Below are 26,140 nucleotides of genomic sequence, written 5' to 3'. Positions count from 1 at the left end.
GGTTGTGTTGCAAAGTGAGGCTTCAAACATAGGTAGTGGGCAAACCATCTGGGTCCTTTAGGCCGTGTTAAGTGTTACAGATTTTATCTAAAGAGCAGTGCAAAGCCACTGCATGGTTATTTTGAAAAAAGATGACAGGAGACATGGCATTATCAGATACACATCTGGAAAGTACAGTGGTCTTTTGGTGTCCGTGGGTGCTGAAGTCTCTCATATAAAATGATGTAATGTTTGCATGTAATATACCCACATCCTCCCGTACTTTAAATCATCTCTAGATAACGTGTATTACCTAATACAGTGTAAATGCTATGTAAATAGTTGCTGACACATGGCAATTTCAAGTTTTGCCTTTTGGAGCTTTCTAGAATGTTTTTCCCCAGAATAGTTTCCATCTACAGTAGATTGAACCCATGGGTTTGGAACCTGGGTATACAGAAGGCCAGTTGTGTTCCTTTCTTTGTGGAGAATCAATTGGAAGGGGGCCAGAATGGACACAGATAGACTGCTTAAGTGTAGCAATGTATTATGACTCACTATATTGTACACCTGTAACTTACATAATATTATACAGCAACTATACTTCAATTAAAAAAAAAAAGAGTAGCAATGTAAGTGAGAGCTAATTCTGTAGCTTTGACTAAACTGATAGTTTAGAAATGGAAAGAAACCCAAAAGCAAAAAATACTTCTAGGAGAGAAAATCACTAGGACGTAATGATGGACTGGATAGAGATCGTGAGGAAGGGAAGCTTAAGGAAGATATTTTGACTTCTAGTCTTTAGAACTAGACAGTGCCATTCACTGAAATAAGAATAGAATAGGTTTGGGGAAGAAGATTGAGTTGTTCTGGAGCAGGTTAAGTTTGAAGATATTCAGAGAAATCGCTGGGGAGATGTCAGGGTCTAGGGGAGAGGTCTGCAGAGACAGAGCAGAAGCCATTAGTGTTCACTGGGAAGATAGCATAGAGAGAGAGGGGAAAGAAGCAAGGGTGTAGAGCTGAGCCCAGAAGAATTCCAGTATTTCAGGAGTGATCAACAGTGTTGAGAGGTCAAGTTCTTGGGGAGCTGAGAAAACTTTGCTAGATATAACAACACAGAAGTGACCTTGGACAGATATGTTTTGGTAGAATGATAGGGAAGAAGCTAAATTCAAGGGGGATGAAAAAGCAAATGCAGGTAAGGGAATGGAGACAGTGGATGTGTGTAATTCTCCCAAGAAGCTTAGCTAGAGGATAGAGCTGGAGGAGCTGGGTGAAAGAGTTGGCTGGATTTTTTTAATTGAGTGATTTTACAGACAATAAAATGTGCACTTTACATCTGTAATTCAGTGAGTTTGGGCTCTTACACACTTGTGTAACCACCACTTCAGTCAGTATATAGAATTTAGTTTTTCAGTATATAGAATATTTTCATTACCTCCAGAAAATTCCCTGTATTCCCTCTCCAAGTACTACATCCTCCTCTTAGAGATACCACTAGTCTGGTATTCTTGTTCATGAATTTCATATAAATGGAATTGCGTAGAATGGTTTTGACTGGCTTCCCTCACTAGGCATAGTGTTGAGATTCATCCATGTTGTCAGTTTCTTTTTTCCTCAATCAGTCTTATTAACCAGTTATCAGTTAATCTTTTTCAACTTTTGGTTTCATTTTCTCTTTTGTCTGTTTTCTGTTTTCACCGAATTCTCCTTATTACATAGTTTTGTCTACTTGCTTTGCTTTTTAATTTGCTCTTTTTTCAGTTTCTTAAATTGAAGGCTTAGATCATTGATTTTCAACCTTCTTTTCTAACATGGCATTTAAAAACTACAGTTTCCCTTAAAATGATACTTTAGCTGTTCATTGCAATTTTTAATTTGCATATCTTTAAGTATATGTATTTTTATTTCTTTTTTCACATTTATCATGGTATAATTGACATGTAATAAACCTGGACATATTTAAAATATAAACTTTGATGATTAGTGACTACATGTATACTTATGAAAAAAATCACAATAGAGATAATGTTGATCATCCCTCAGAGTTTAGTTGTGCCCTTTTATAATCATGCCCTTCTCCTGACCCCCATCTCCAGGTAACTTGTTCACATTTTCTAGAATTTTGTATTCTTTTTAAAAATGGGAATTCTTTCATTCAGTATAATTTGAGATTCCTGCATGTTACTGCATATGATAGCAGTTCATTTTTAATAATTTTACACATAAATATTCCAAACTGTACCACCTGATGATGGCTATTAGGGTTGTTTCCAATTTTTGGATATTACAAATAAAGCCTCCATGAACATGTGTCTTTGTGTGGGCAAATGTTTTCATTTCTCTTGAATAAATACCTAGCAGTCAATTATCTGCATTGTATTTTACATGTATGTTCAACTCCCAAACTGTTTTCTAAAAATGGTTGTTACCAGCTTACATTCTGAATGGCACTGTATGAGTTTCAGCTGTTCCATATCCTCACCAACACTTAATATGGTCAGTTTTTCACATTTTAGGTCTTCTGATAGGTGCCTAGTGGTGCCTCATATTATGGTTTTATTTGCATTTCCCTAATGACTAGTGATGTTGAGCATGTTCATATGCTTATTTGCCATCTTTCATACAGTTTTAGTGAGATATAATTGACATACAGCACTTAGTTAATATCCATCACACACACACACACAGAAAAAGGGAAAAATATTTTTTCCTCTGGTGATGAGAACTCTTAGGATCTCCTCTCTTAACTTTCAGATATACCATACAGCAGTGTTGACTCTAGTAATCAAGTTGTATAACACATACCTAGTACTTTATCTCATAGCAGGAAGTTTATACATTTTGACCACTTCTTCCCATCACCTCCTGCCTCTGGTAACGACATATCTTATCTTTTTCTGAGTTTGGTGGGGTTTTTGTTTCCGTTTTTGATTCTACATGTAAGTGAGATATACAGTATTTGTCTTTCTCTGACTTATTTCACTTAGCATAATACCATCAAGGCTCATCCATGATGTTGCAAATGGCAGGATTCCTTCTCTTTCATGACTGAATAATATTCCATTGTATATGTATACTACAACTTCTTTATCCATTCATCTGTCAGTGGACAGTTAGGTTGTTTCTATGTCTTGACTATTGTAAACAATGTCGCTGTGAACTTTGGGGTGCGGATATTTCTTTGACACAGTGTTTTCATTTCCTTTGGATATATTCCCAGAAGTAGAATTGCTAGATATATGGTAATTGTATTTTTAATATTTTGAGGAATTTCCAAAGTGTTCTCCATAGTGATTGTACCAATGTATAATCCTACCAACAATGCACAAGTGTTCCCTTCTCCACATCCTCACCATCACTTGTTACCTCTTATTTTTTTGATGATAGCCATTCCAACGCTTGTGAGGCGATAGCTCATTGTGGTTCTATTTTGCATTTTCCGGAGGATTAGTAATGTTGAGCACCTTTTCATGTACCTGTGTATCTAGAAAATTGTCTATTCACATCTTTTGCCCATTTTTTAAATTGGATAATTTGATGTTTTTTGTTGTTGTTGAGTTGTATGAATTCTTTATACAGTTTGGATATTAACCTTTTCAGATATATGGTTTGCAATATTTTTTCCCATTCTGTAGGTTGCCTTTTTGTTTTGTTGATTGTTTCTTTTGCTGTGCAGAAGAAGCTATTTAGTTTGATGCAGTTCCACTTCTTAATTTTTCATTTTGTATGTTGTGATTTAGGTATCCTACCCAAATATATCATTGCAAAACCCAAGTCATGGAGCTTTTCCCCATGTTTTCTTCTGGAAGTTTTATGGCTTCTATTCTAAAATATTAAGTTCCTATTCCATTATGAGTTCATTTTTGTGAGTGGTGTAATTCAGGACTAGTTTCATTCTTTTACATGTGAATATCCACTTTTCTCAGTACCATTTACTGAAGAGACTATCCTTTCCACATTGAGTATTCTTGGCTCCTTTGTCAAAAATTAGTTGACTGTACATGCTCTAGGCTCTAGATTGTTCTATTGGTCTATGTTTCTGATTTTATGCCAGTAACATACTATTATGATTACTATAAGTATACTGCAGCTTGAAATCAGGAGCTATGATTCCTCCCACTTTGTTCTTTCTCAGGATTCCTTTGGTTGGCTATCTGGGGCCTTTTGTGACTCCATATAAATTTAGGATTTTTTTTTCTAATTCTGTAAAAAATGCCATTAGAATCTTGCTATGGATTGCACTGAATCTGTAGGTGGTCTTGGTAGAACTGACGTTTAAAAAATATTAATTCTTCCAATCCGTGAACACAGGATACCTTTCCATTTATTTGTGCCTTCTTTGATTTCTTTCATCAGTGTCTTAAAAGTTCCCATTGTGTAGATATTTTATGTCCTTGGTTAAATTCATTTCTAAGTATTTTTCTTGATGTAATTATAAATTAGATTGTATTTCTTTTTCAGATAATTTGTTATTATTGTATACAAACTACTAATTTTTTTGTTGTTGTTAGTGGAGGTTCTGGGGATTGAACCCAGGTCCTTGTGCATGCTAAGCACACATTATTCTACCACTGAACTATACCCTACTCCCCGGTTTTTTAATGTTAATTTTGTATCCTGCAACTTTACTGAACTTGTTGATGAGATCTAATGGGTTTTTTGGTGGATTCTATAAGATTTTCTATATATAAAATCATATCACCTGCAAACAGAGATAGTTTCATTTCCTCTTTTCCAGTTCTGATACTTTTTTTTTTTTTTTTTGCTTGATTTCTCTAGCTAGGAATTCTAGTATTACATTAAGTAGGAGTGGTGAGAGTGGGCATTTGTCTTGTTCCTGACCTTGGAAAGTTTTCAGTGTTTCACCATTGAGTATAATTTTAGCTGTGGGCTTGTCATATAGGGCCTTTTTTTTATTGAGATACTTTCCTTCTCTGAACTTAGTATATTAAGAGTTTTTATCATAAATTGCCTGTCATTTCTTTTTTTTTTATCTCTGAGAATATTGGAAGGATAAAATTCTTGATGTGCTATGTCTTGAGTGCTTCCTTAAATTATAGTAAAAAATTACGCTTCAAAAACCTGCTTTTTAAATCACCTGCTGATTATTTATATGAAGATAATGCTACTAAAATTAGAGCTAAATTTTCCAAAAAAAGAGTTTTTATCATGAATGGATGTTGAATTTTGTCAAATGCTTTTTCTGTGTTGAGATGATCATGTGATCATCTTTTCTTTCATTCTTAACATGATGTATTATATTGATTTGCAGATAATGAAACATTTTTGCCTTACTGGGATAAATCCCACTTGATCATGGTGTATGATCCTTTTAATGTATTGTTGAATTCAGTGAGCTTATATTTTGTTGAGTATTTTTGTATCTATGTTCACCGGTGATACTGGCCTGTAATTTTCTTATTTTTGTGGTATCTATCTGGTTTTGATATTGGGGTGATGCTGGCCTCAAAGAGTGAATTTGGAAGCATTCTTTTCCCTTCAGTTTTGTGGAGTAGTTTGAGAAGGATAGGCATTAACTCTTTAAATGTTTAGTATAATTCATTTGTGAAGCCATCTGGTCCTGGTCTCTTGTTTTATTGGGAGTATTTTTTTATTACTGATCTGAGTTCATTACTGATAATTGGAGGTCTATTCATATTTTATATTTCTTCCTGATTCAGTCTTGGGAGAGTGTACATTTCTAGGAATTTATCCATTTTTTTTATAGATTGTCTGTTATTGGTATATCACTAAGCAGAGTAATCTCCTTTTGTCCTTTGTATTTCTGTGGTGTCAATTGTAACTTCTTTTCATCTCTCATTTTGTTTATTTGAACCCATTCTCCTCCATCCCTCCCTTCTTTGCCTCCCTCCTTCCGTCTTTCCTTCTCTATACTTTAGGTTTTGTTTGTTCTTCTTCCTAATTCCTTTAGATGTAAGATTAGGGGTTTTTTTGTTTCCTGATGTGGGCTTGTATCACTGTAAACCTCCCTCTTGGAACTGCTTTTGCTGCATCCCACAGATTCTGGATCATTGTATTTTCACTTATATTGTCTCCATGTATTTTTTAATTTCCTCTTTGATTTCTTCAGTGACCCATTGGATGTTTAGTAGCATATTGTTTAGCCTTTACATTTTTTTTTTTATAGTTGATTTCCAGTTTCATAGCATTGTGGTCAGACACTTGGTATTATTTCAGTCTTTTAAATTTGTTAAGACTTGTTTTGTGGCCTAGTGTACAATCTGTCCTGGAGAATGTTTTATGTGCACTTGAAAAGAATGTGTATTTTGTGGCTTTTGGTTAGGATGTTCTATATATCTGTTAAGTTCATCTGATCTAATGTGTTCTTTAAGGCCCACGTCTCCTTATTGATTTTATGTCTGGATGATCTGTCCATTGACGTAAGTGGGGTGTTAAAGCCACCTACTATTATTCTGTTACTGTCAATATCTTTGTTTATATTTGGTAATATTTGCTATCTGCATCTAGGTTCTCCACTTTGTGTGCATAAATATTTACAAGTCTTGTATATTCTTTTGTATTGATCCCTTTATCATTATGTAATGTCCTTCTTTGTCTCTTGTTCCCGACTTTGTTTTTCCATCCCCTCACTTTCAGTCAGTGTGTCTTCAGATCTAAAGTGAATCTCTTTGTAGGCAGCATATATATGGGTCTTGGTTTTGTATCCATTCAGCCACTTTATGTTTTCTGATAGGAACATTTAGTACATTTACATTTAAAGTAATTATTGATAGGTCTGTACTTACTGCTATTTTGTTAACTGTTTTGGGATTGTCTTTGTTCTTTTTTGCTCCTTTTTTTTCTCTCTTCATTTGTAATTTGATGACTTAACATTATATTGGATTCCTTTATCTTTTTTGTGCATCTATTATAGATTTTTGTTTTGTGGTAACCATAAGGTTTATATTAGCAACATATATAGAAAATTATTTTAAGTTGATTTCTTAAGTTGAACACATTCTGACAACTCTGGAGATAAGCAATCTACCCAATAAAATGTTCATGGTAATGACCATAAAGATGCTCAGTGTGCTAGAAGAATGGGTGAACACAGTGAGAATTTTAAAAAGGAGTTAGAAAATATAAAGAACCAACAGAGCTGAAAAAATGCAGTAACTGAAAAAAAAAAAAAAAAACCACTAGAAGGAATCACTAAATTGGATAATACAGAGAAATGGATCAGTGACGCAGAAGAGAGAGTAGTGGAAATCATCGAAGTTGAATAGAGAAAAAGGAAAAAGAATTTTTAAAAAATGAAGACAGTTTAAGAGATTTCTTGTAAACATCAGACATACTAATGTTCACATTATAGTGGTCCCAGAAGTAGAAGAGAGACAGAGGCAGAGAACCTTATTGAAGCACTTGTAACTAAAAACATACCCAACGTAGGAAAGGAAACAGACATCCAGGTCCAGGAAGAACAGAGAAACCCAAACAAGATCAACCCAAAGGGATCCATACCAAGATATATTATATTGAAATGGCAAAAATTAAAGAGAGAATATTAAGAGCACAGGGGAAAGCAACTAGGTCCATATAAGGGAGCTCTCCCATAAGACTTTCAGCAGAAACTCTGCAGGCCATTGGGGAGTGGTGCAGTATATTTAAAGTGAGGAAATGAAAAAACCTGGAGCCAGGAATGCTCTACCCAACAAGGCTATCAGTCAGATTTGAAGGAGAGAAAAGGAGTTTTTACAGACAAGCAAAAGCTAAAAAAGTTCCACATAGTCTGTTCCATTGAGCTGTATGTCTGTTTTCATGTTAATAATGCAGTCTAGATTATTACACCTTTATAATAAATCTTGAAATCATGTAATTTTTTTTAATTAGTGTTGACATTAGCTTGTCTTTTCCATCCTTTTATTTGTAACTTATTTGTATCTTCTCGTAGGCAGCATATAGTTGAGTTTACCTGTTGTTTAATCCAATCTGACAGTCTCTGACTATTTAGGAGGTTTAGACCATTTCATTTAATGTGATTATTAATAATGGTTGGGTCTGATTCTATTAACTAGCTATTTCTTTTATTCACATATGTTCATTCTTTCCCATTGTTTTTCTCCTGAATATTTTTTAAACATTTCATTTTGTCTCATATCTCCACTTTTTGTGTACAGTTTCTAATTTATCAGATACACCTTTAACTTATCATTGTCTACCTTCAAGTAACAGCATTTTATGAATAATGTAAGACCTTTTCAGTGGTATACTTCTCTCCTGCCCTTTTTGCTACTGTTTTCATACACATTTTACTTACACTAAAATTCCACACTATATTGTTAAATTTTGCTTTAGTGATAAGCTTTCGTAAGTAGTGCTTCTAGGAACATTGGGGTGCATGTATCTTTTTGAATTAGGGTTCCCTCTGGATATACGCCCAGGAGTGGGATTGCAGGATCATATGGTAAGTCCATTTCAGCCTTTTGAGGGATCTCCATACTGTTTTCCCTAACGGCTGCACCAAACAGCATTCCCATCCACAGTGTAGGAGGGTTCCCTTTTCTCCACACCCTCTCCAGCATTTATTGTTTATGGACTTTTAAATGATGGCCATTCTGACTGGTGTGAAGTGACACCTCACTGTAGCTTTGATTTGCATTTCTCTGATAATTAGCGATATTGAGCATTTTTTCATGTGCCTATTGGCCATTTATATATCTTCATTGGAAAATTGCATGTTTAGGTTCTCTGCCCATTTTTGGATTGGGTTGTTTGTTTCTCTCTTATTAAGTTGTATGAGCTGTTTATATTTGCTTATGGTTTCCTTTGCTGTGCAAAAGCTTATAGGTTTAAGTAGGTCCCATTTGTTTATTTTTGTTTTTATTTCTGTTGCCTATGTAGACTGCCCTAGGAGAACATTGCTGAAATTTATGTCAGGTAATGTTTTGCCTATGTTTTCTTCTAAAAGTTTTATATGTGTCTTGTCTTATGTTTAAGTCTTTAAGCCATTTTGAGTTTATTTTTGTGTATGGTGTGAGGGAGTGTTCTAACTTCATTGATTTACATGCAGCTGTCCAGTTTTCCCATCACCGCTTGCTAAAGAGACTGTCTTATCTCCACTGTATGTTCTTGCCTCCTTTGTTGAAAATTAATTGACCAAAAGTTTGTGGATTTATTTCTGGACTATTCTATTCCATTGGTCCCATTGGTCCATATGTCATTTTTATACCAATAACATGCTGTTTTGATTATTTTAGCTTTATATTATTGTCTGAAGTCTGGCCCAGACATGGAAACAACCTAAATGTCTATCGACAGATGAGTGATTAAAGAAGTTGTGGTATATTAACACAGTGGAATACTACTCAGCCATAAAAAATAATAATTACATTAGCAGCAACATGGATGGACCTGGAGATTGTCATTCTAAGTGAAATAAGCCAGCAAGAGAAAGAAAAATACCATATGATACCACTTATATGTGGACTCTTAAAAAAAAAAAACTTATTTCCAAAACAGAAACAGACTCTCAGACATAGGGAACAACCTTGTGGTTATCCTAGCGGGAGGGCAGGTGGGAAGGGATAAATTGGGAGTCAGAGATTTGAAGATACTAAGTAATTTATATATAGAATAGATAAACAAGTTCATGCTGTATAGCACAGGGAACTATATTTAGTATCTTGCAGTAACTTATGGTGAAAAAGAGTATGAAAACAAATATATGTATGTTCATGTGAAAAAAAAAAGTTAATGAACTTTCTTAATTAAAAAAACCTGTATATGACATATAAAATTAACCCTAATTTTTTGAAGTGTACAGTTTAGCAGTATTACACACATTCACACTGTTGTGTAAACAAATTTCAGAATTATTTTTTCATCTTGCAGAAACTGCAAACCTATGTCCATTAAAAATAATTCCCATCCCCCTCTCCCTGACCCCTGGCAGCCACTATTCTACTTTCTATCTCTATGATTTTGACTACTCTAGGTACCTAGTAAAAGGGGAATCATATACTATTTGTCTTTTTTGTGACTGGCTTATTTCACTTAGCATAATGTCTCAAGGTTCTTCCATGTTGGAGCATGTGTCAGAAGTTCATTTCTTTTTAAGGCTGAATAATACTGCATTGTATGTAGGTAACAGATTTTGTTTATCCATTCATTGGATAAAGCAACCTGGGTTGCTTCCCCCTTTTGGCTATTGTGAATAGTGCTGCTATGAACGTGGGTGTACAGATCTCTCTTAAAGACTATGCTTTCAATTTGGACATTCACCTAGATGTGGAATTGCTAGATCATATGGTAATTATGTTTCTAATGTTTTGAGGAACCACCATACTGTTTTCCATAGTATCTGCACCATTTTATATCCCCAGCAACAGTGCACAAGGGTTCCAATTTTTCCATATCCTTGCCAACACCTGTTATTTTCTGTATTATTATAACAGCACTGTCACACTGTTATTTTTAATATTCTAGACATTAATTCTTTGTCAGATACATGATTTGCACATATTTTCTGTAGATTGCTTTTTCTGTATTGATTGTGTCCTTTGATGTAGTCCAGTTTGTCTGTTTCTTTCTTTTGTTGGCCTGTGCTTTTAGTTTCATATCTAAGAATTAACAACCAAATCCAGTGTCACGACCATTTCCGCTCTATTTTTCTAATAGGTTTATAGTTTTAGGGTTTATATTTAGGTCTTTGACTAAATTTGAGTTAATTTTTGTATATAATATGAAATATGAGTACAGCTTCATTCTTATGCCAAGGAGACACCTAGTTTCCCAGCTCAATTTGTTAAAGAGGCCATCTTTTCCTAGTGAATGGCCTGGGCATCCTTGTCAAAAATCATTAGACTTTATATGCAAGGATTTATTTTGGATCTATTCCATGGGTGTATGTATGTTCCTTTATGTCAGTATTACACTGTTTTCATTACTATACATTTGTAGTAAGTTTTGAAACAGGAAGTGTGAGAGCTTCAACTTTTGTTCTTCATTTTCAAGATTGGCTATTTGTGTTCCCTTGAGATTCCATATAAATATTAGGATGTATCTATTTCTGTAAAAATGCCATTGGGATTTTGATAAGGATCATACTGAATCTATAGATCTCTTTGAATAGTACTGACATCTTAATAATGTTAAGTCTTCCAATTCATGACCACAGAATATTCTTCTATTCTTTTGTCTTTAAATACTTTTGGCAGTGTTTTGAAGTTTTCATTGTAAAAGCATTTTACCTCCTTGGATACTTTTATTCCTAAGTACTTTATTCTTCTTTATAGTATTATATGTGTAATTGTTCACTTCTCTTTAGGAATGTTCATTAGTAGTACATAGACACACAGCTGGGTTTGTTGTGTGTTGATTCCATATTCTGCAACTTTGCCAAATTAATTTATCCTGATGGTTTTCTAGTGGAATCTACAGGGTTTTCTACATACAAGATAATGTCATCAGTGAAGAGATAATCTTGATTTGGATGCCTTTTATTTTTCTTCCCTAGCTGCTCTGACCAGAACTTTCCAGTACTAAGTTGGATAGAAGTGACAAAAATGAGCATCCTTGTCTTGTTCCCGATTATAGAGGGAAAGCTTTCAGTCTTTTACCATTGAGTTTGATGTTAGCTGTGGGCTTTTCATAGATGGCTTTTATCATGAATCTTGAATTGAAGTAGAATCCTTCTGTTCCTTGTTTGGTGTTTTTATCATGTTTAAGTGTTGAATCTTGTCAAATGCTTTTTGTGCATCAATTGAGAGGATCATGTGAGTGTTGTTTTTTTCCCCTTCATTCTGTTAATGTGGGGTGTTAAAATGACAGGTTTTCATGTTCATCCTTGGCATTGCACAAATAAATCCCACTTGGCCATTGGGTATAATCCTTCCTACGTGTTGTGGAATTCGGTTTGCTATTATTTTGTTGAGGATTTTCGCATCAGTACTTCTCGGGGATATTGGTTTGTAGTTTCCTGCAGTGTCTTTGTCTGGCTTTCGTATCAAATTACTACTGGCCTCATAGACTGAAGTGTTCTGTCCTTTTCATTTTAGGGGGAGGAACTTGAGGATGATTGGTATTAATTTTTCTTTAAATGTTTGGTAGAACTCATGGGTGAAGCCATCTGGTCCGTGGCTTTTCTTTGTTGGGAGATTTTTGATTATTCCTTCAGTCCCTACTAGTTACAGGTCTATTCAGATTTTCCTGTTTCTTCATTATTTGGTTTGGTAGGTTGAGTTTCTAGGAATTTATCCATTTCATCCAGGTTATCCAACTTTTGGTGTACAATTTATCATGATACTCTCTTATGAACTTGTAATGCCTCCTCTTCTACTTACAATTTTATTTCTGTAAAATCAGTTGTAATGTCCCCTTTCATTCCTGATAATAGATATTTGACTCTTCTCTCTTTTATTCTTAGTCTAGGTAAAATTCTGTCAATTTTGTTGATCTTTTCAAAGAACCAACTCTTGGTTTCACTAATTTTTCTCTACTGGTTTTCTATCCTTTATTTCACTGACTCTGCTCTAATCTTTATTGTCTATTTTCAGCTTTGGGTTTAGTCTTTTTCTCTAATTCTGTAAGTTGTAAAGTTAAGTTGTTGATTTTAGATCTATTTTTATGTAAATATTTACAGCTGTAAATTTCCTCTTTAAAACTGCTTTCATTGCATCCCTTAAATTTGGGTATGTTGTGTTTTCATTATCATTTGTCCAAAGATATTTTGATTTCTCTTGTGATTTCTTCTTTAACTCATTGGTTGTTTGAGTATGTTGTTCAATTTCCACCTATTTTTGGATTTTCCTAACGCTACTGATTTCTAGTTTCATTCCCCTGTGAACAGAAAAGATGCCTTGCATGACTTCACTGTTTTTAAATTTACTAAGACTTGTTTGTGGCCTAACACATGATCTGTTCTGGAGGTGGGTCCATGTGCACTGTTACGCTGTTGGGTGGAATGTTCTGTATGCCTGTTGGGTCTAGTTGGTCTATAATGTTGTTCAAGTACTTGTCCCTTATCTTCTGTCTGGTAGTTCTTCTGTCTATATTCTTTATTGAAAGTGGGGTATTGAAGTCTCCTACTATTATTGTAGAGTTATCTATTTTTCCCACTAATTCTGTCAATGTTCCTGTCATATATTTAGTAGTTCTGATGTTTGGTGCATATGTATATTTATAATTGCCATAGCTTATGGTGAATTCATCCTTGTAATGTCCTTCTTTGTATCTTGTAACTGTTTTAAGTTAAAGTCTATTTTGTCTGACATTATAGCCACCCCTATTCTCTTTCGGTTACTGTTTTCAGAGGTTCGTTTTCCATTCCATCATTTTCAATCTGTGTGCCGTTAGGTCTAAATTGAGTCTCTTGTAGACAAAATATAGTTAGACCTTGTTTTTTAATCCATTTTTCACATTTTGGGGGAGTTTAGTCTATTTACATTTCAAGCTATAACTGATAGGAAAGAACTTCCTATTGCCATTTTGTTCATTGTTTTCTATATGCCTGAAAGTTTTTTTGCCTCTCATTTAAGTGTCTTAATTCCCAAAGGGTCTCAGTCCTGCTGCTTCTCAGGGCTTTAGGTATTGTGTTTTATTCCTCTGCCCACAGTCTCTTGACACTAGTTTCCCATGGTTCTGCAGACCCCTTGCAGTTCTCATGTGCAACAGTGCCCACCCCTGCTTTCAGGAGCCTCCAGCCAGGTATCTAAACTATGCCACCATTCCGTCAGTGCTCTGAGTCAGGTGAGACATAAACCACTCAGGCAGACCTAAGACAAGTCAGAATGCCACAAGCAAGTTCCACTCTTTTATTTGCATCCTGAGGAAAAAGCCACGGGTTGGGGCTTCCTTCTACTTGGTCTAGAGGGTGAGGGGAAAGGGTAAGTGCCATGAAACTTCATACCATTTTGAATATGGCTTTATCTTGGTTATGTGTTTAATTGGTTGCTGCTGCTGCTCAGTTGGTTTTAGAATCCTCACAGTGCTACATTGGTCTGTATATTGTACATCAGTGTTTCCATGGATGTTTCTTGGGAGAACAAGCGACTCAAGTTTCCTAATCTGCCATCTTGCTGACATCACTCTATTATCATTTTAATATATATTTTTTGAGCTACAGTTGATTGACAGTATTAGTTTCAGGTGATTCAAAATTGTTATAGATTATGCTCCATTTAAGGTTACTATAAAATATTGGCTATATTCTCTGTTCTGTACAGTGTAACTCTGTAGCATATTTATTTTATACATAGTAGCTCATACATCTAAATCCCCTGCTCCTCCGTGCCCTACCCACCCCCCCTTCCCTCTCCCTGCTGGCAGTGTGTCATTGCTGCTGTCAGCCTTCTGGTAAATGGGCTGGGTCCTGGCATGGCAGGCTCCAGTACTGTGGGTGATCCTGGGGCTGGTGTCTGCCCAGTGGTGGGTGGGGTTGGGGCTCAGGGAATCCTGGGCTTAGTGACAGTCCACTGGCAGGCAGAGCCAGGTCCTGTGGTCTCTGGCTACAGGGCCCAAGAGTCCCAGAGCTGGTTTTGGCCTGCTGGTGAGATCAGTTCGTGACAGACAGCTCCAAGTACAGGGTATTGTGAAGCTTGTGTCGGCCTGCTGGTGGGCTGAACCAGGCCCAGGGAATTCTGGGGCTGGTTCTGTCTCCTGGGGAGTGGAGCTAGGTCCTGGGATCTCTGGCTGCGGGGCCCAGGAGTCCTAGAACTGATTTTGGTTTGCTGGTGGGCAAAGCCAGCTCCTGACACAGCTGGATGTAGAATCCAGGGTGTCCCGAAGTTTGTGTTGGGCTACTGGTAAGTGGGGCTGGGGCCAGGGGGGCGGTCCCCAGTGCTGGTGAGTGGGCTGGATCCTGCCATGGGACTGCAGGGCTGAGGTGGTCCTAGGCTGGGGTCAGCCCTCTGGTGGGTGGGGCTGGGTCCCAAGGTCTCTGGCTGCAGGGGCCTGTGCACTTGTGAGTGGAGCAGGGTCCTGGGCCCTCAGGTGGGAAGGGCAGTGTTCCACGGTAGCTGCAGGCTCAGAGGGTCTGAAGGGTAACTGCCTGCTGATGGCAGGTGGGGCTTTGTCCCCACCCGGCTAGTTGCTTAGCCTGAGGCTTCTCGGGCTGGTGCTGACATGCTTGTGGGTGGGGCAGTGTCCTGGCGCTAATTATAAGCTAGAGGCCGCAATGGTGCTTGCAACACCATGTCCATGGGGTAGAATGGGTTCCCTAAAGTGGCTGCTTCCAATGTCTACAGCCTCAGGATAAGCTTCGGTTGCCTCTTGTCCCTTGGTGGGTCTGACTGAGGTTCCTTTCAGAAATTCCCTGGGTCCTGGAGCACATGTGATTTCGTGCATGCCCTTTAAGAGTGGAGTCTCTATTTCCCACAGCCCTCTGGGTCTCCCGACAGTAAGCCCCACTGACCTTCAAAGCCAAATGCTGTGGGAGCTTGTCTTCCCAGTGCAGGGCTCAGGGGGGGCTTAGGCCCCTTGCTCCTTGGGGAGAATCTCCGCAGTTGTAATTGTCCTTCTGTTTGTGGGCTGCCCACCTGGGAGTGTCGGTCTTGAAGATACCATAGCTCTGGTTCTTCTACCTGTCTTTTGTGGTTCCTTCTTTACATCTTTAGTTTGGATTCCAGTCTTTCTCATCAGTATTTGTTCTCTGTAAATAACTAATTTTGGTGTGCCCATGGGAGGAGGTGAGCTCAGTCTTTCTACTCTGTCATCTTGGCAACAAAATCTAAGCTACTCTCAATTATCTTTTAAAGAGATTGTTTTAAAGAAAAAATACTGATGTTTACCACATGTTACTATTTCTGATACTTTTCTTTTTTATGTGTGTGCATATATAGATTCATATTTCCTTCTGGTATCATTTCCCTTTTGCATGAAAGACTATTTTTCCAAGTACAAGATCTTTCTGTACTTAATAACTTACGCTAATCTCCCTTAAAGTTTACCAGCCCTTTCTCTCCATTGTTCAAATTGCTGCAGAGCTCATCCAATTAATTTTTAACACGATTACAAACTCTTCGTTGTCATGGGCAGTGGCTAGATTCTCTGCTCAGCTCTTCAGACCGCAGCTGTTGACTTTCCTGGGCTCCCAGGACGCTCACCCTGCACGGATTTCTTAGGTGTCTGCCAAGGATTTGCAGGAACTATGTCTGCAAATTTTGAGGGATTTCCTACCTGGAAATTTCTACCCCCGTGGCAGCCCTGATGTCTAATTCCTCAGCCTAGTAAGACTGGTACTTTTTGCTTTAGGTTTATCCCCTGTGAACCCATGAACTGAAAAGTGCTCATGTGGATCTCCACCAGTATGCTTCCAGTTTCTGCTTACTACTGACTATTCATCACACCTTCCAATATAAGCTATTTTGGCATTATTGAAATTAGAACTGAGTTATTTTAAGGCGGTTCTTAACATGCTAGAGGTGTGAACATCATTAAGTTATCAAAGTTGTAGTAATTTATAATACAAAAACTAAATAGTTTTTATTGCTGATGCGATGTTTTACATTAAAATACTACAAAGAATGCATGAGAATTTTTTTTCCCTTTTGCAGGATATAGCAAATGAAGAACACAAAAAAATTGAAATGTTAAAAGCAGAAAACAAGAAGCTAGAAAAACAAAAAGGAGAACTAATGATAGGGTTCAAGAAACAATTAAAATTAATTGATATTTTAAAAAGGCAGAAGGTGAGTTTAACCTGAAAAAGTTTAAATAAATCTTAGGTATTATATGGACCTTTCTACTGAGGATATTGAGTATTTCTACTTAAGATATTTTTATTTTGACATGCTTAGTCACAACATTTTATCTATACACAGATGCAAGTAAATAAGTAATGTGAAAGTAGGGTAAAGAAAATACCATATACAAAAATAACTTATCCTAGGGGATCAGTTTGCCTCTTGAAATCTTTAAGAGTGAAAACTGATTCCAAACCACTTTTGTCACGTTCACTACACGAGTTACCTAGTGGTCAGAGAGATGAATTCAGGGTTCTGCCACTGTCCCTGTTTGCAAAGGTTAGAAGTTCTCTCAAACGGTTGGTACAATACCGCCAGTGGACAGAGGCTTTTTGAGGCTAACCATTAATGCAATTACTATTTCAAATACCATGTTGACTGGAATTAGCTACACATTCCTGTAACAAAACCTACAGTTTGATAACATATTATACACACTAACAGATTTCTTGTTCTATTGTCTACTCTTAATACTAGACAATTTTTTTTTTAACAGATGCATATTGAAGCTGCTAAGATGCTGTCTTTCACTGAAGAAGAGTTTATAAAGGCACTTGAATGGGGGAATTAGTAAGTGATCTACTTCTTCACCTACAGTATGTGGTGGACATATACCCTTTAAGTTTTAATGGTTTGAATTATTTTTACATGTAATGAAGATATTTGATACTGAAATCAAAATAATTCCAAATTTCCTATTTAAATTGGGGTATACAAAATTGATATCTAATTATTAGAAAATATCTTGTAAAACAAAGTACCAGGAGTTTAACTTTTAATTCTGTTATCACTCTTATGACCTTCTAGCCATTGTCAACTTCTGAGTAGAATATTTTATATTCTAGAGATTTAGCTCTAGTTTGTGAATGGCATTTATCTGAAAGTCTGTTTCTCTATTCTTACTGACAATTAAGTGCATTAGGTAATAAAGCACTTTAAAATTCCCCTTTACTTTTCTCTCTACTGTACAGTGGACAGGGAAAGATTTCCCTGGCCAAATCAGGGAAGTAAAGTTCCCAAACACAAAGACAAAAGTGGTATGGAGAGGTCAGTCTCCTGGGTTTAGCCTATGATATGGAGTTTGGTTTAGAACTCAGATCTTCAAATTATCAGTACAAAAACAATAGTTTGATTAAATGCAATTAACTGCAGTTAAAATATACTCAGTAATTTAATTTTTATCAGAAAACAAATGTTTTATAGATAACTGTTTACAAATCATGAAATACAAAGATGTTTTAGAAAATCCAGAGACAATGGATTCCTACGCTCACTGAGCTGGAAAACAAAAATTACACTGACATCTAGTGGTAACATTCAAGAGTAAGATTTTACCAAATCTTGGTATCACTTCTCTTCACAATTTTCACTCCTTTTCTGGTACGCCTTCCTAAACTCTTCACCAAGCATATCAATATCATCCTCTTTTTTGAATACTCCCTACAAGAAAAATATGTTGTGTGTTACTCTGCCAGAATATTTCACTAAATGTAAGACCAAAAGATATATGGACATGAAGCTTTAAGGTTATCTCCAAGATAATGAAATCTATTTAATGTATTTATGAACATTTTTTTCTGAAATTGACTTGATATATATTATTTACTGAATACTCTTGGACTGACCTGATTTCCTGATCTATCAGACCATGTGTTAGAACTTACTTACAAGTACTGCTTCTTGGATGGGCTGCATGAGAAGTAATTTAATCCATACTGTACCCTCTACCCTTGTTTTGAAGCAGCTCTACAGTATGTGTGAGGGCGGTCAGGGTGAAGAGACTGAGCTTTGCCAGATTCAGGCATGGGACTGGCTCTTGGCTCAATTCTATGCCTAATCAGCAAACGTTCAATCTTGCAGAAGAGAATCCAGATTTGGAGTTAAACCAATTAATTTTTAATCCCTTTAAAACAAAATTAAATATTTACTTATCTAAAGAATCCAAAGAATAATTTAAGTCATTTGAAGCCCTTAGGACCTAAAGGATACAATCATTTTAGGTTATTTTGCTTCACAAATACCTAAAACCCAGGCTCTCCCGAAATTTATAGTGTATATTATGAAATTTATCGATTCCAATTTGATACATTATAAAATAACTATAACTCAATAAAAAATGTTAAAAAATAAAAGGTAAAAAAAAATCAATTCCATATGGCTTTTGTCATTAATACATCATTTTGTATTTATTAATCCTATCTAATTAGACTAAGGTCCTATAGACAAGTAATAATTACTCAGTTCTCTTTCTCCTTCCTTCCTTTGTACTGAACTAAATATACACTTGATTCTTTTGATTGAATAAAGTATCAAATGGCATAATTTCTATATTTGAAGGATGGAAATTTGTTATATGAGTCCAGATGTTTATGTGGCCTGTGAAACTCAGTTATTTTTATAGTCATAATGTATTTCAGATACACATGAAAACTTGCCATCTTTTGGAAGTATTTTTAAAAACAGGTTACCCAGTTAAAACATAACCTGTTGTGTAGCAGATCCGCCTCAGACTCAGGTCAAGTATGTGTCTGTTACTGGTGTTACCAGTGACAAGGTTTTCCTGTACATCATCAGACAGTGTCACAACTGCTGTAAGGTAGTTTAGTTTTAGACCTCCTACACTGAAAGAGGAGAAAAGAACGTCTAAAATTGAAATGCAATAATTCCAGCTCATACGTATAAGAATGTGCCAAGACCAACTCTCTCATTCTGGAGATGCTCCGTTACTGGTCCACCTCATGCTGCTGCTCTGTAACAGCAGGAGGCAAGTGTAACCCAGGCCCTCTGAAATCCTAATATCCTGGTTTTTTCCCACTACTCGAGGTTATAAGTTAAATCTCACTTACCTTAGGTAGATAGCCTAGTAATTTTGTAGCATGTTCTTTGAGAAGTTTTAGTCTTTCTTCTTCAATAATTTCATTAATACATCCTTGTTGTCTTTGCTGCAGCTGCCATTCTTCCAGTTCACGTTGCTGAAAATGTAAATAAAATTTATTGTATTGTCACAAAACACATTAATCTTTTAAGAATTTGTCAAAACAACTACTTGCAGTAAATTAAACTGATACAGATAATACATGTATCTTTTATGTATGTTATATATGTATCTTTTACAGTCACTATTCCTCTAGAGTTATGAGAGAAATAGCTATGACTAGGATTCTACGGAGGCAAGTACATATTTTCAGGACAATGTCTATCTTTGTGACCAAGGAAAAATGGTTCAAAGAAATGATTTCTCAATTCAACAAATATTTATTAAATGCTTACCATATGCCAGGTGCTGAAGACAGCTTAACAGTGTAAGACAAAAAAGGGTGGATTAAACAGAATAGGGTTATCTAAAAGTAAGTATTTCCATACATATTGTTTTTAAAGCCTGTACGAAACACAAAAGTAGCAGCAAAAGTTCTAAAAGGAGAAACAGTATTTCTCAGGAAAGAATTCTGATGATAGAAAACCACACCAAAATTCTGTGCCATGTAAATATGGGAGAGATGACTAGCTTCAATGTTTCAGGGCTTAAAAGAACTCTTATGGAAATGTATCTAAATAGTCCTGTTGGATAGGGAAGGAGCTAAAGGCCGACCAGACCACTGAAATAGTGATGAATTTCTGCCAAGAATTATTTCAGTTAAAGTAGTATTAATGCTAAACTTTTCTTTGAAATAACTAGTTTAAGTCACGTAAATCAGAAAGCAGGATGTCTGTCTTTTTTTTTTTTTGCTACAATGAGAGGCAAGTTTTTATATAACCTAATAACTCTTTAAAGTTATTAAATGAAGACAGAGAAGGATGCTGGAACACAGCTGTATCCAATGCCACTTAAACCCGGAATTGCTTCTCATGAGAATATTTTTTCCTACTATCATCTCAGATGTATTTGTATTACAGAATCAGAAGCAGCATTGACAGCTAATTGAGAAAAGACTTTTTACACTCACACCCATCTTGCTACTGAATTGAAAGGTTGAGTTCTTAATTATTTTATCTCTAAGATGAAAAAGGGTAATGGGATCTGCCATAGAACTGTCATGTCTAAGACTACGTTTCTAAGGCTCGTTCACGCTCAAGTGTGGTCACAACAGGCCTAGGTTTTGCCAGTGGAATATAAGCTAAAGTGTCACATGGTAGTTTCTAGGAATCAATCTTACATACATCCTTTTGCATTTCTTTCATCTAAAACATGGATAGGAAGGTTGAAGATCCAATTTAAACCATGAAGATGAGGGCTATATTCTACAGAAACCAAAGCAAAAAGTTAGGAGGAGCCTGCGTTCCTGAAGACTATGAAAAAAGCCTCTACTGATTGCCAATCTCTAGACTTTCACATGAGGGAAGAGTAAACTGTCTGCTAAGCCACAGTTGATTTGAGACTGTACTTGTAGCCAGACATCATCCTAACTGGCCTTTTAACAGAGAGGTGTGAGAAGGTGGTATAGTGTCGTGGGGAAAGCTCACTTGTTAGATTTTTGTCCAATGATGGCCTCTAACTTGGGTATAATACAGGATTTCCCTTCTTAGTATGTGGTAGGCCACATTAACTGTTTATCCTAAAAACATTTTTTATAGTAAATTAGGGTAAATAGTCTAGAAAGGTATGAAACCATTTTGTCCATCAGGACAAATTCTGAATAGCTCTGTTGGTAGGAAATATCTCCTGAGGCGTTTCAAATTTTGTCTGATTAAACATGAATTTTTTAGAGGTGGACATAATTATAGATTATTTTTTGGAGTTAGAGCTTTATAGGACTGTGTAATGGCATGGATTCATGAGTTCTGTGAGCATGAAAATCCATCCTTGCTCTTGGGCCATAACAAAAATGTTACGATACTGATACTTAAAACTAAGTCCACAGCTTCATACTGGGAATGTTTACAATTTTTAAAAAGTAAGACAAGTTGCTTGTTAAATTATCTATGCTTTAGGTAATATTTTCTGATTTCTTCCATTTATAGTTATCTTGATAACTTTTTTGAGGAGCTTTCTGATTACCTCTTGTAAGCCACGAGACAGGACAGTCTGAGTCACTGACTCTAATTCTTTCTAGGCAAGCAGTATTCAAAGCCTTCTGGTCAATTTCAAAAGCCTTCAAATTTTCAGTTTCCTCAGTTACTCTGCTCTGACAATGCTGATCACCCTCACTGATTCAAAAAACAATTAAGTATGTACCACTTGCCAGGCAAAATGCTAGGTGCTTTGCAGGTAATTATCTCCCTTAAAGGTTAGAGTATTTCATAACTGGTTTCTATCAAAGCTAAGGATTTGAGATTTTATCCAGTAGGAATCCACTTAGGTTTAAAGCAGGAGGAGAACTTAATGAGATTTTTAAGGCCATGGTTAACCGGTAGCAGGTGGACTGGAGTGACAAGACCAATTAGAAGACAATTTCAATGGCCCACAGAATGACACTGAATGTCTGAACTAAGCTATGAAGGTGAGAAACTGGATTTAAGAGTTATTGCTGAGGTGGAATCAATAGACTTTGGTGGCTGACTAAAAATTATTAGGTAAGAAAGAGGAAAAATCCAGGAATGGTTTCAAGGTGATAGCATATTCACTCAGTCACCCAAACCTGTCTTTAACCAAGACTTAGGCTACAGAAATTAGGAAAGGTTTGTCAGCTATGTTCACTTTTAGAAACCTAAATTCTAAGGCACGCACAAGATTTTCAACTATGTCCTTTAGGCATCAGGCAATCTAGCAACAGAACTACGGCGCGAGTTAAGCACAAAGGAGAACCAAAAACTGAACCCCAAGTATCCCAACACTTCATGGAGAAGCCAAAAGACAGACCTGATCTCTTGTGGGTTTCTGCGACATCCAGAGCCTCCTTTTTCTGACCATTTCTTGGTCTTGTTTTTTTTCTCCTACTGTCAGCTCCAAAATTAGAATGTTCTCCAAGACTCAGTCACTGGCCCTCTGTTTCTCATTATAAAATATTCTTTAGAGGAATCATCTTAGTTTGAAACTCTGTGCTACTTAATGAGAGAGATACATTTCTAAGAAAACTTGATCTAAGTTTTCTTCTGTTGCCCAAGCCTTCAGGATTTTTCAACTTGCACTTCTGTTTCAAACTCAGTATGACTAAAACTGAAGTCATTGTATCTTTTGGCTCCAACTCAGAACATAACAGCACTTGTATTCCTTGAGCTTCTCATATTTGAAACCTTGAGAGTTCTTGGACTCCTTTCTCTCTACCCAATAGGGTCCAAAAAGCATGCAAGTCTCATCTCTTCTTCCTTTAAAACCATTTAAATTCTTCCCTTTCTCTCTCTCCTTCCATTGCTCTGTTAACCTATCCCAGGTCCTCATCACTTCACTCTTAAATTACTACTTTCTAGTCTTGTTAAAGACCATATTATGATAACCAGCCTATACTGTATCATATCCACGTCCAAACTCCTCTGCCTATCATTCAGGTTTCTCCATGTGATACTTCCATATGCTACCAACTTAGAATAGCCATCCTCTGTCTTCTTTTACTCATCTTTTGTGTTTTTCCAGGTGTACCCACATAGTTCTGCCAAAATGAACTGCACAATTAGTAATCAGTACATTACCAAATTCTGTAAATGTTTACACTGTACCTTCAAAAATATATTCTTAGTATAGTGTTACATGTAATTGAGTCTTTTGCCCAAAAGATATTCATGTCTTATTTTCTTCTGCTAGATTAGAAGCCACAGAATGCCGAGTAGATCAACATCTGTTGATTATAATATCTTGGAATTTCTTTTTGTCTACCCATGCAGTTAAAGATCAACATTATAATATTAATTTATTAATCCTAGCTCTGCCATTTACTTGCTGCGAAACCTTGCACTATATAAATAATCTCTCTGCCTCAGTTTCCACATCCTTAAACGGGGGGTACCTTACTCACAGGGTTGAAAGCTAAAACTGATTATTTTGCTTGCAATGAGTACAGAATAGTGAATGACATATGAAAATGCTCAATAAATGTTATTGTTTACTACCACTCCTATTACTTTAAAAGATTAACCATATGCCTCATCTGTACTTTTCATATTTAGACTTATCTTTTCAAAGCACTTCCTTTCCATATTACCTCATTTGGTTCTTAAAGCATAACAATCTGGTGAAGCAGATTATAAAAGTATTATTTCAGTTTTATAGATGAAACATAGACAAATCAATGTGTCCAAAGTCACAAACCTAGTTTCCTCACCAGCTCTTAAATCCACACGTCCAACTAAGAAATCTGCCCTTGAGCCTCAAAATCAGTGTGGACAAAATGAAATTATATACCCCTTCAAAAATCTGTTTTTCTTTGTACACACCCTCTGACATCACCACTCACTGAAACCGAAGTAGGTAATAGCATTATTAGTAGGATACTTAATGCTTCTCTCCCCTCTCCAGACCTAACTGGTCACCAAGCCCCATCAATTCTACCTTCTTAACATCTCAGACAGACCCCGTCCCCATTCACATGGGCTTTCACCGCCCATCACGGGGTCACTGTCATCACTTCTGTACTGAGCTTCCTGTCTCCAGTCTCACCCCCAGCATCTGTCCTCTACACTGCTACTCAAGTCATCTGTCCAAATACAGTTCCTTTCTGAATTCCTTTCTGAATTCTTCAGTGGGTCCCTTGGATAAAGTCCACCTTTAAAATAACAGCCAGGGCATTCGTGATTGGTCTTCTTTCTGCCACACCAAGATGTCCGTATCTGTATCATTATCCTCACAGGCACTTGACCCATCTTTATTATCACTGTTTTTATGTACTTTTCTTAACCAAGACCATAAGCTCAAAGATGATAAGAACTTAGTGATATTTATCTTTATGTTCTTAAAGCCAACAAATGTCTAGCACAAAGAAGGCATCAATAAATATTTTCTAGATGCATTAACAACTGGTCAGAAAAAAATATATGATTGGTAAACAGATATCTAACATCATCTGGCACATAAACAGTTCTCAGTTAAATGTTTAGTGGATAAATAAATGAGTTGATTGCTTTTCAATGATAATTACCAAAACAAAAACAAAAAAACTCTTCCTTACTTTGTCTGCAAGGAACTGGTTGTGACGCTCTTCAATAAGTTTTTCCACAGCTCTCCTGTGTTCAAATTGCTTCATTCTCTGCTTCTGAGCATTCATTAACTCTATTCGATCATCCTCAGCGAATTTCGCTAGCAAAGCTCTTCTAAAGACTTCCTCTTCCTCTTTTGCAGCCTGCAGGACTAGTTCCTTCAAGGCCATTTGTTCCATAAAATTTTGCTTCAACGCCTTCTGTTTTCTCAATTTCTCTTCTGCTTCTTCCTAAATAATAATACATATAGAAGTTAATTCAGTAACTATTTCTTTACAGCTGATTTATAAAGACAGGGTAGGATATAGTTTGATTAAGCTTATGGTATAAACTGAAAAATTAAGCCTTTCCAAGATAGCACTTTGCCCCATCCTTTAAAAACTAGTAGGTAGATAAAATGTTACCTTTGGATTGCCTATTTATTACTTATTTTAAATTTTAATTGGTATATATTTACTCTTGTTTCTGTACTCAGAATTAATACATTAATATTGAAAGCAGCTGATATAAAAAATTTTTTTGCACATCTGAGGTTATTAACTGTGGTCTGTATACTTTGTACCAACTATGAATCATTCTAGAATCTTGCCTGAAATGTTCAAATCATTGGTAAATACTTTTCAGAACAATTATCTAGCAAAGACAATCAAGTATTTCAGGGAAATTCAAACTTACTTGAAGCAGTTAAAGTCCTTCCTACAAGGCTTAATTTTCCCAATATTTTATTATAAAAGATTTCAAACATAACTAAAATATAAAGAATTTTACAGCAATCACTCATTTTTGCTTTATCATCTATCCAATTAGGATTGATGAAATTTTAAATCATAAACTAATCTAACCAACCTTACTCAATTCTAATACAAGTTCCAGATAGATAGGCCAGTGTTTTCAAGGCATTCAAAATATTGCCTTAACAACACCTGTGTGGCAAAGATACTTACAGATAACACAAACTGTAAGGGATTTACTACAGGCCATCAGGTGACACACACAACTTCCAGGAAGGCCAGAGAACCAAGCTGCCATCCCACTGCTCAAATCCCATTTTGGTAACCCCCGTGACGAGATGACTGCTTTCCCATTATGCTTATTTCTAGCCTTACACCTTGGAGGTGATGACTGTTGGAGATAAACTAGGTCATATGAAGAATTCTAACTAAAAGATGAGAAATGTAGTTTTAACTTAATAGTCTTTATAATAAAGTAAGACAAATGAATTTAAAACAGGGTAGGAGTGGGTTTTAAGTGAGCCAATCTGCAGTATCAGTTATAGCAACTTTGTTCATTATATTATGTATTCAACCTCTTCTTCATTTATCCCTATCTAATTTCCTTTTCAAATCCTACCTCCTCCAAAAGTCTCCTCTAATCATTCCAGCTCAGATGTATCT

The 26,140-nt window shown here is 36.2% G+C and overlaps 2 protein-coding genes across 6 annotated transcripts in view; one reads left to right on the top strand and one right to left on the bottom strand.

Annotated features, from left to right (window-relative positions):
• The window catches only part of TEX9 (testis expressed 9), a 62,264-nt gene extending 43,434 nt beyond the window's left edge, over positions 1 to 18,830 (top strand). For all 3 annotated transcript variants that reach the window (XM_006179884.3, XM_032481125.1, XM_032481126.1), the window contains 2 exons: positions 16,494 to 16,628; positions 17,179 to 18,830. In XM_006179884.3, the coding sequence (XP_006179946.1) occupies positions 16,494 to 16,628; positions 17,179 to 17,253 (210 nt within the window). In that variant the 3' untranslated portion in view covers positions 17,254 to 18,830. The remainder of the gene's footprint in view (positions 1 to 16,493; positions 16,629 to 17,178) is intronic.
• Positions 1 to 26,140, bottom strand: part of MNS1 (meiosis specific nuclear structural 1) — a 216,791-nt gene that overhangs the window by 101,640 nt on the left and 89,011 nt on the right. For all 3 annotated transcript variants that reach the window (XM_032481122.1, XM_032481124.1, XM_032481123.1), the window contains 2 exons: positions 24,719 to 24,976; positions 19,529 to 19,654 (listed from right to left, as the gene is read on the bottom strand). In XM_032481122.1, the coding sequence (XP_032337013.1) occupies positions 19,529 to 19,654; positions 24,719 to 24,976 (384 nt within the window). The remainder of the gene's footprint in view (positions 1 to 19,528; positions 19,655 to 24,718; positions 24,977 to 26,140) is intronic.

This window comes from Camelus ferus, chromosome 6 (genome assembly GCF_009834535.1).
Source record: "Camelus ferus isolate YT-003-E chromosome 6, BCGSAC_Cfer_1.0, whole genome shotgun sequence".
In the NCBI taxonomy this organism is placed as follows: Eukaryota; Metazoa; Chordata; class Mammalia; order Artiodactyla; family Camelidae; genus Camelus; species Camelus ferus.
This window is presented reverse-complemented; position numbering and strand designations above follow the sequence as displayed.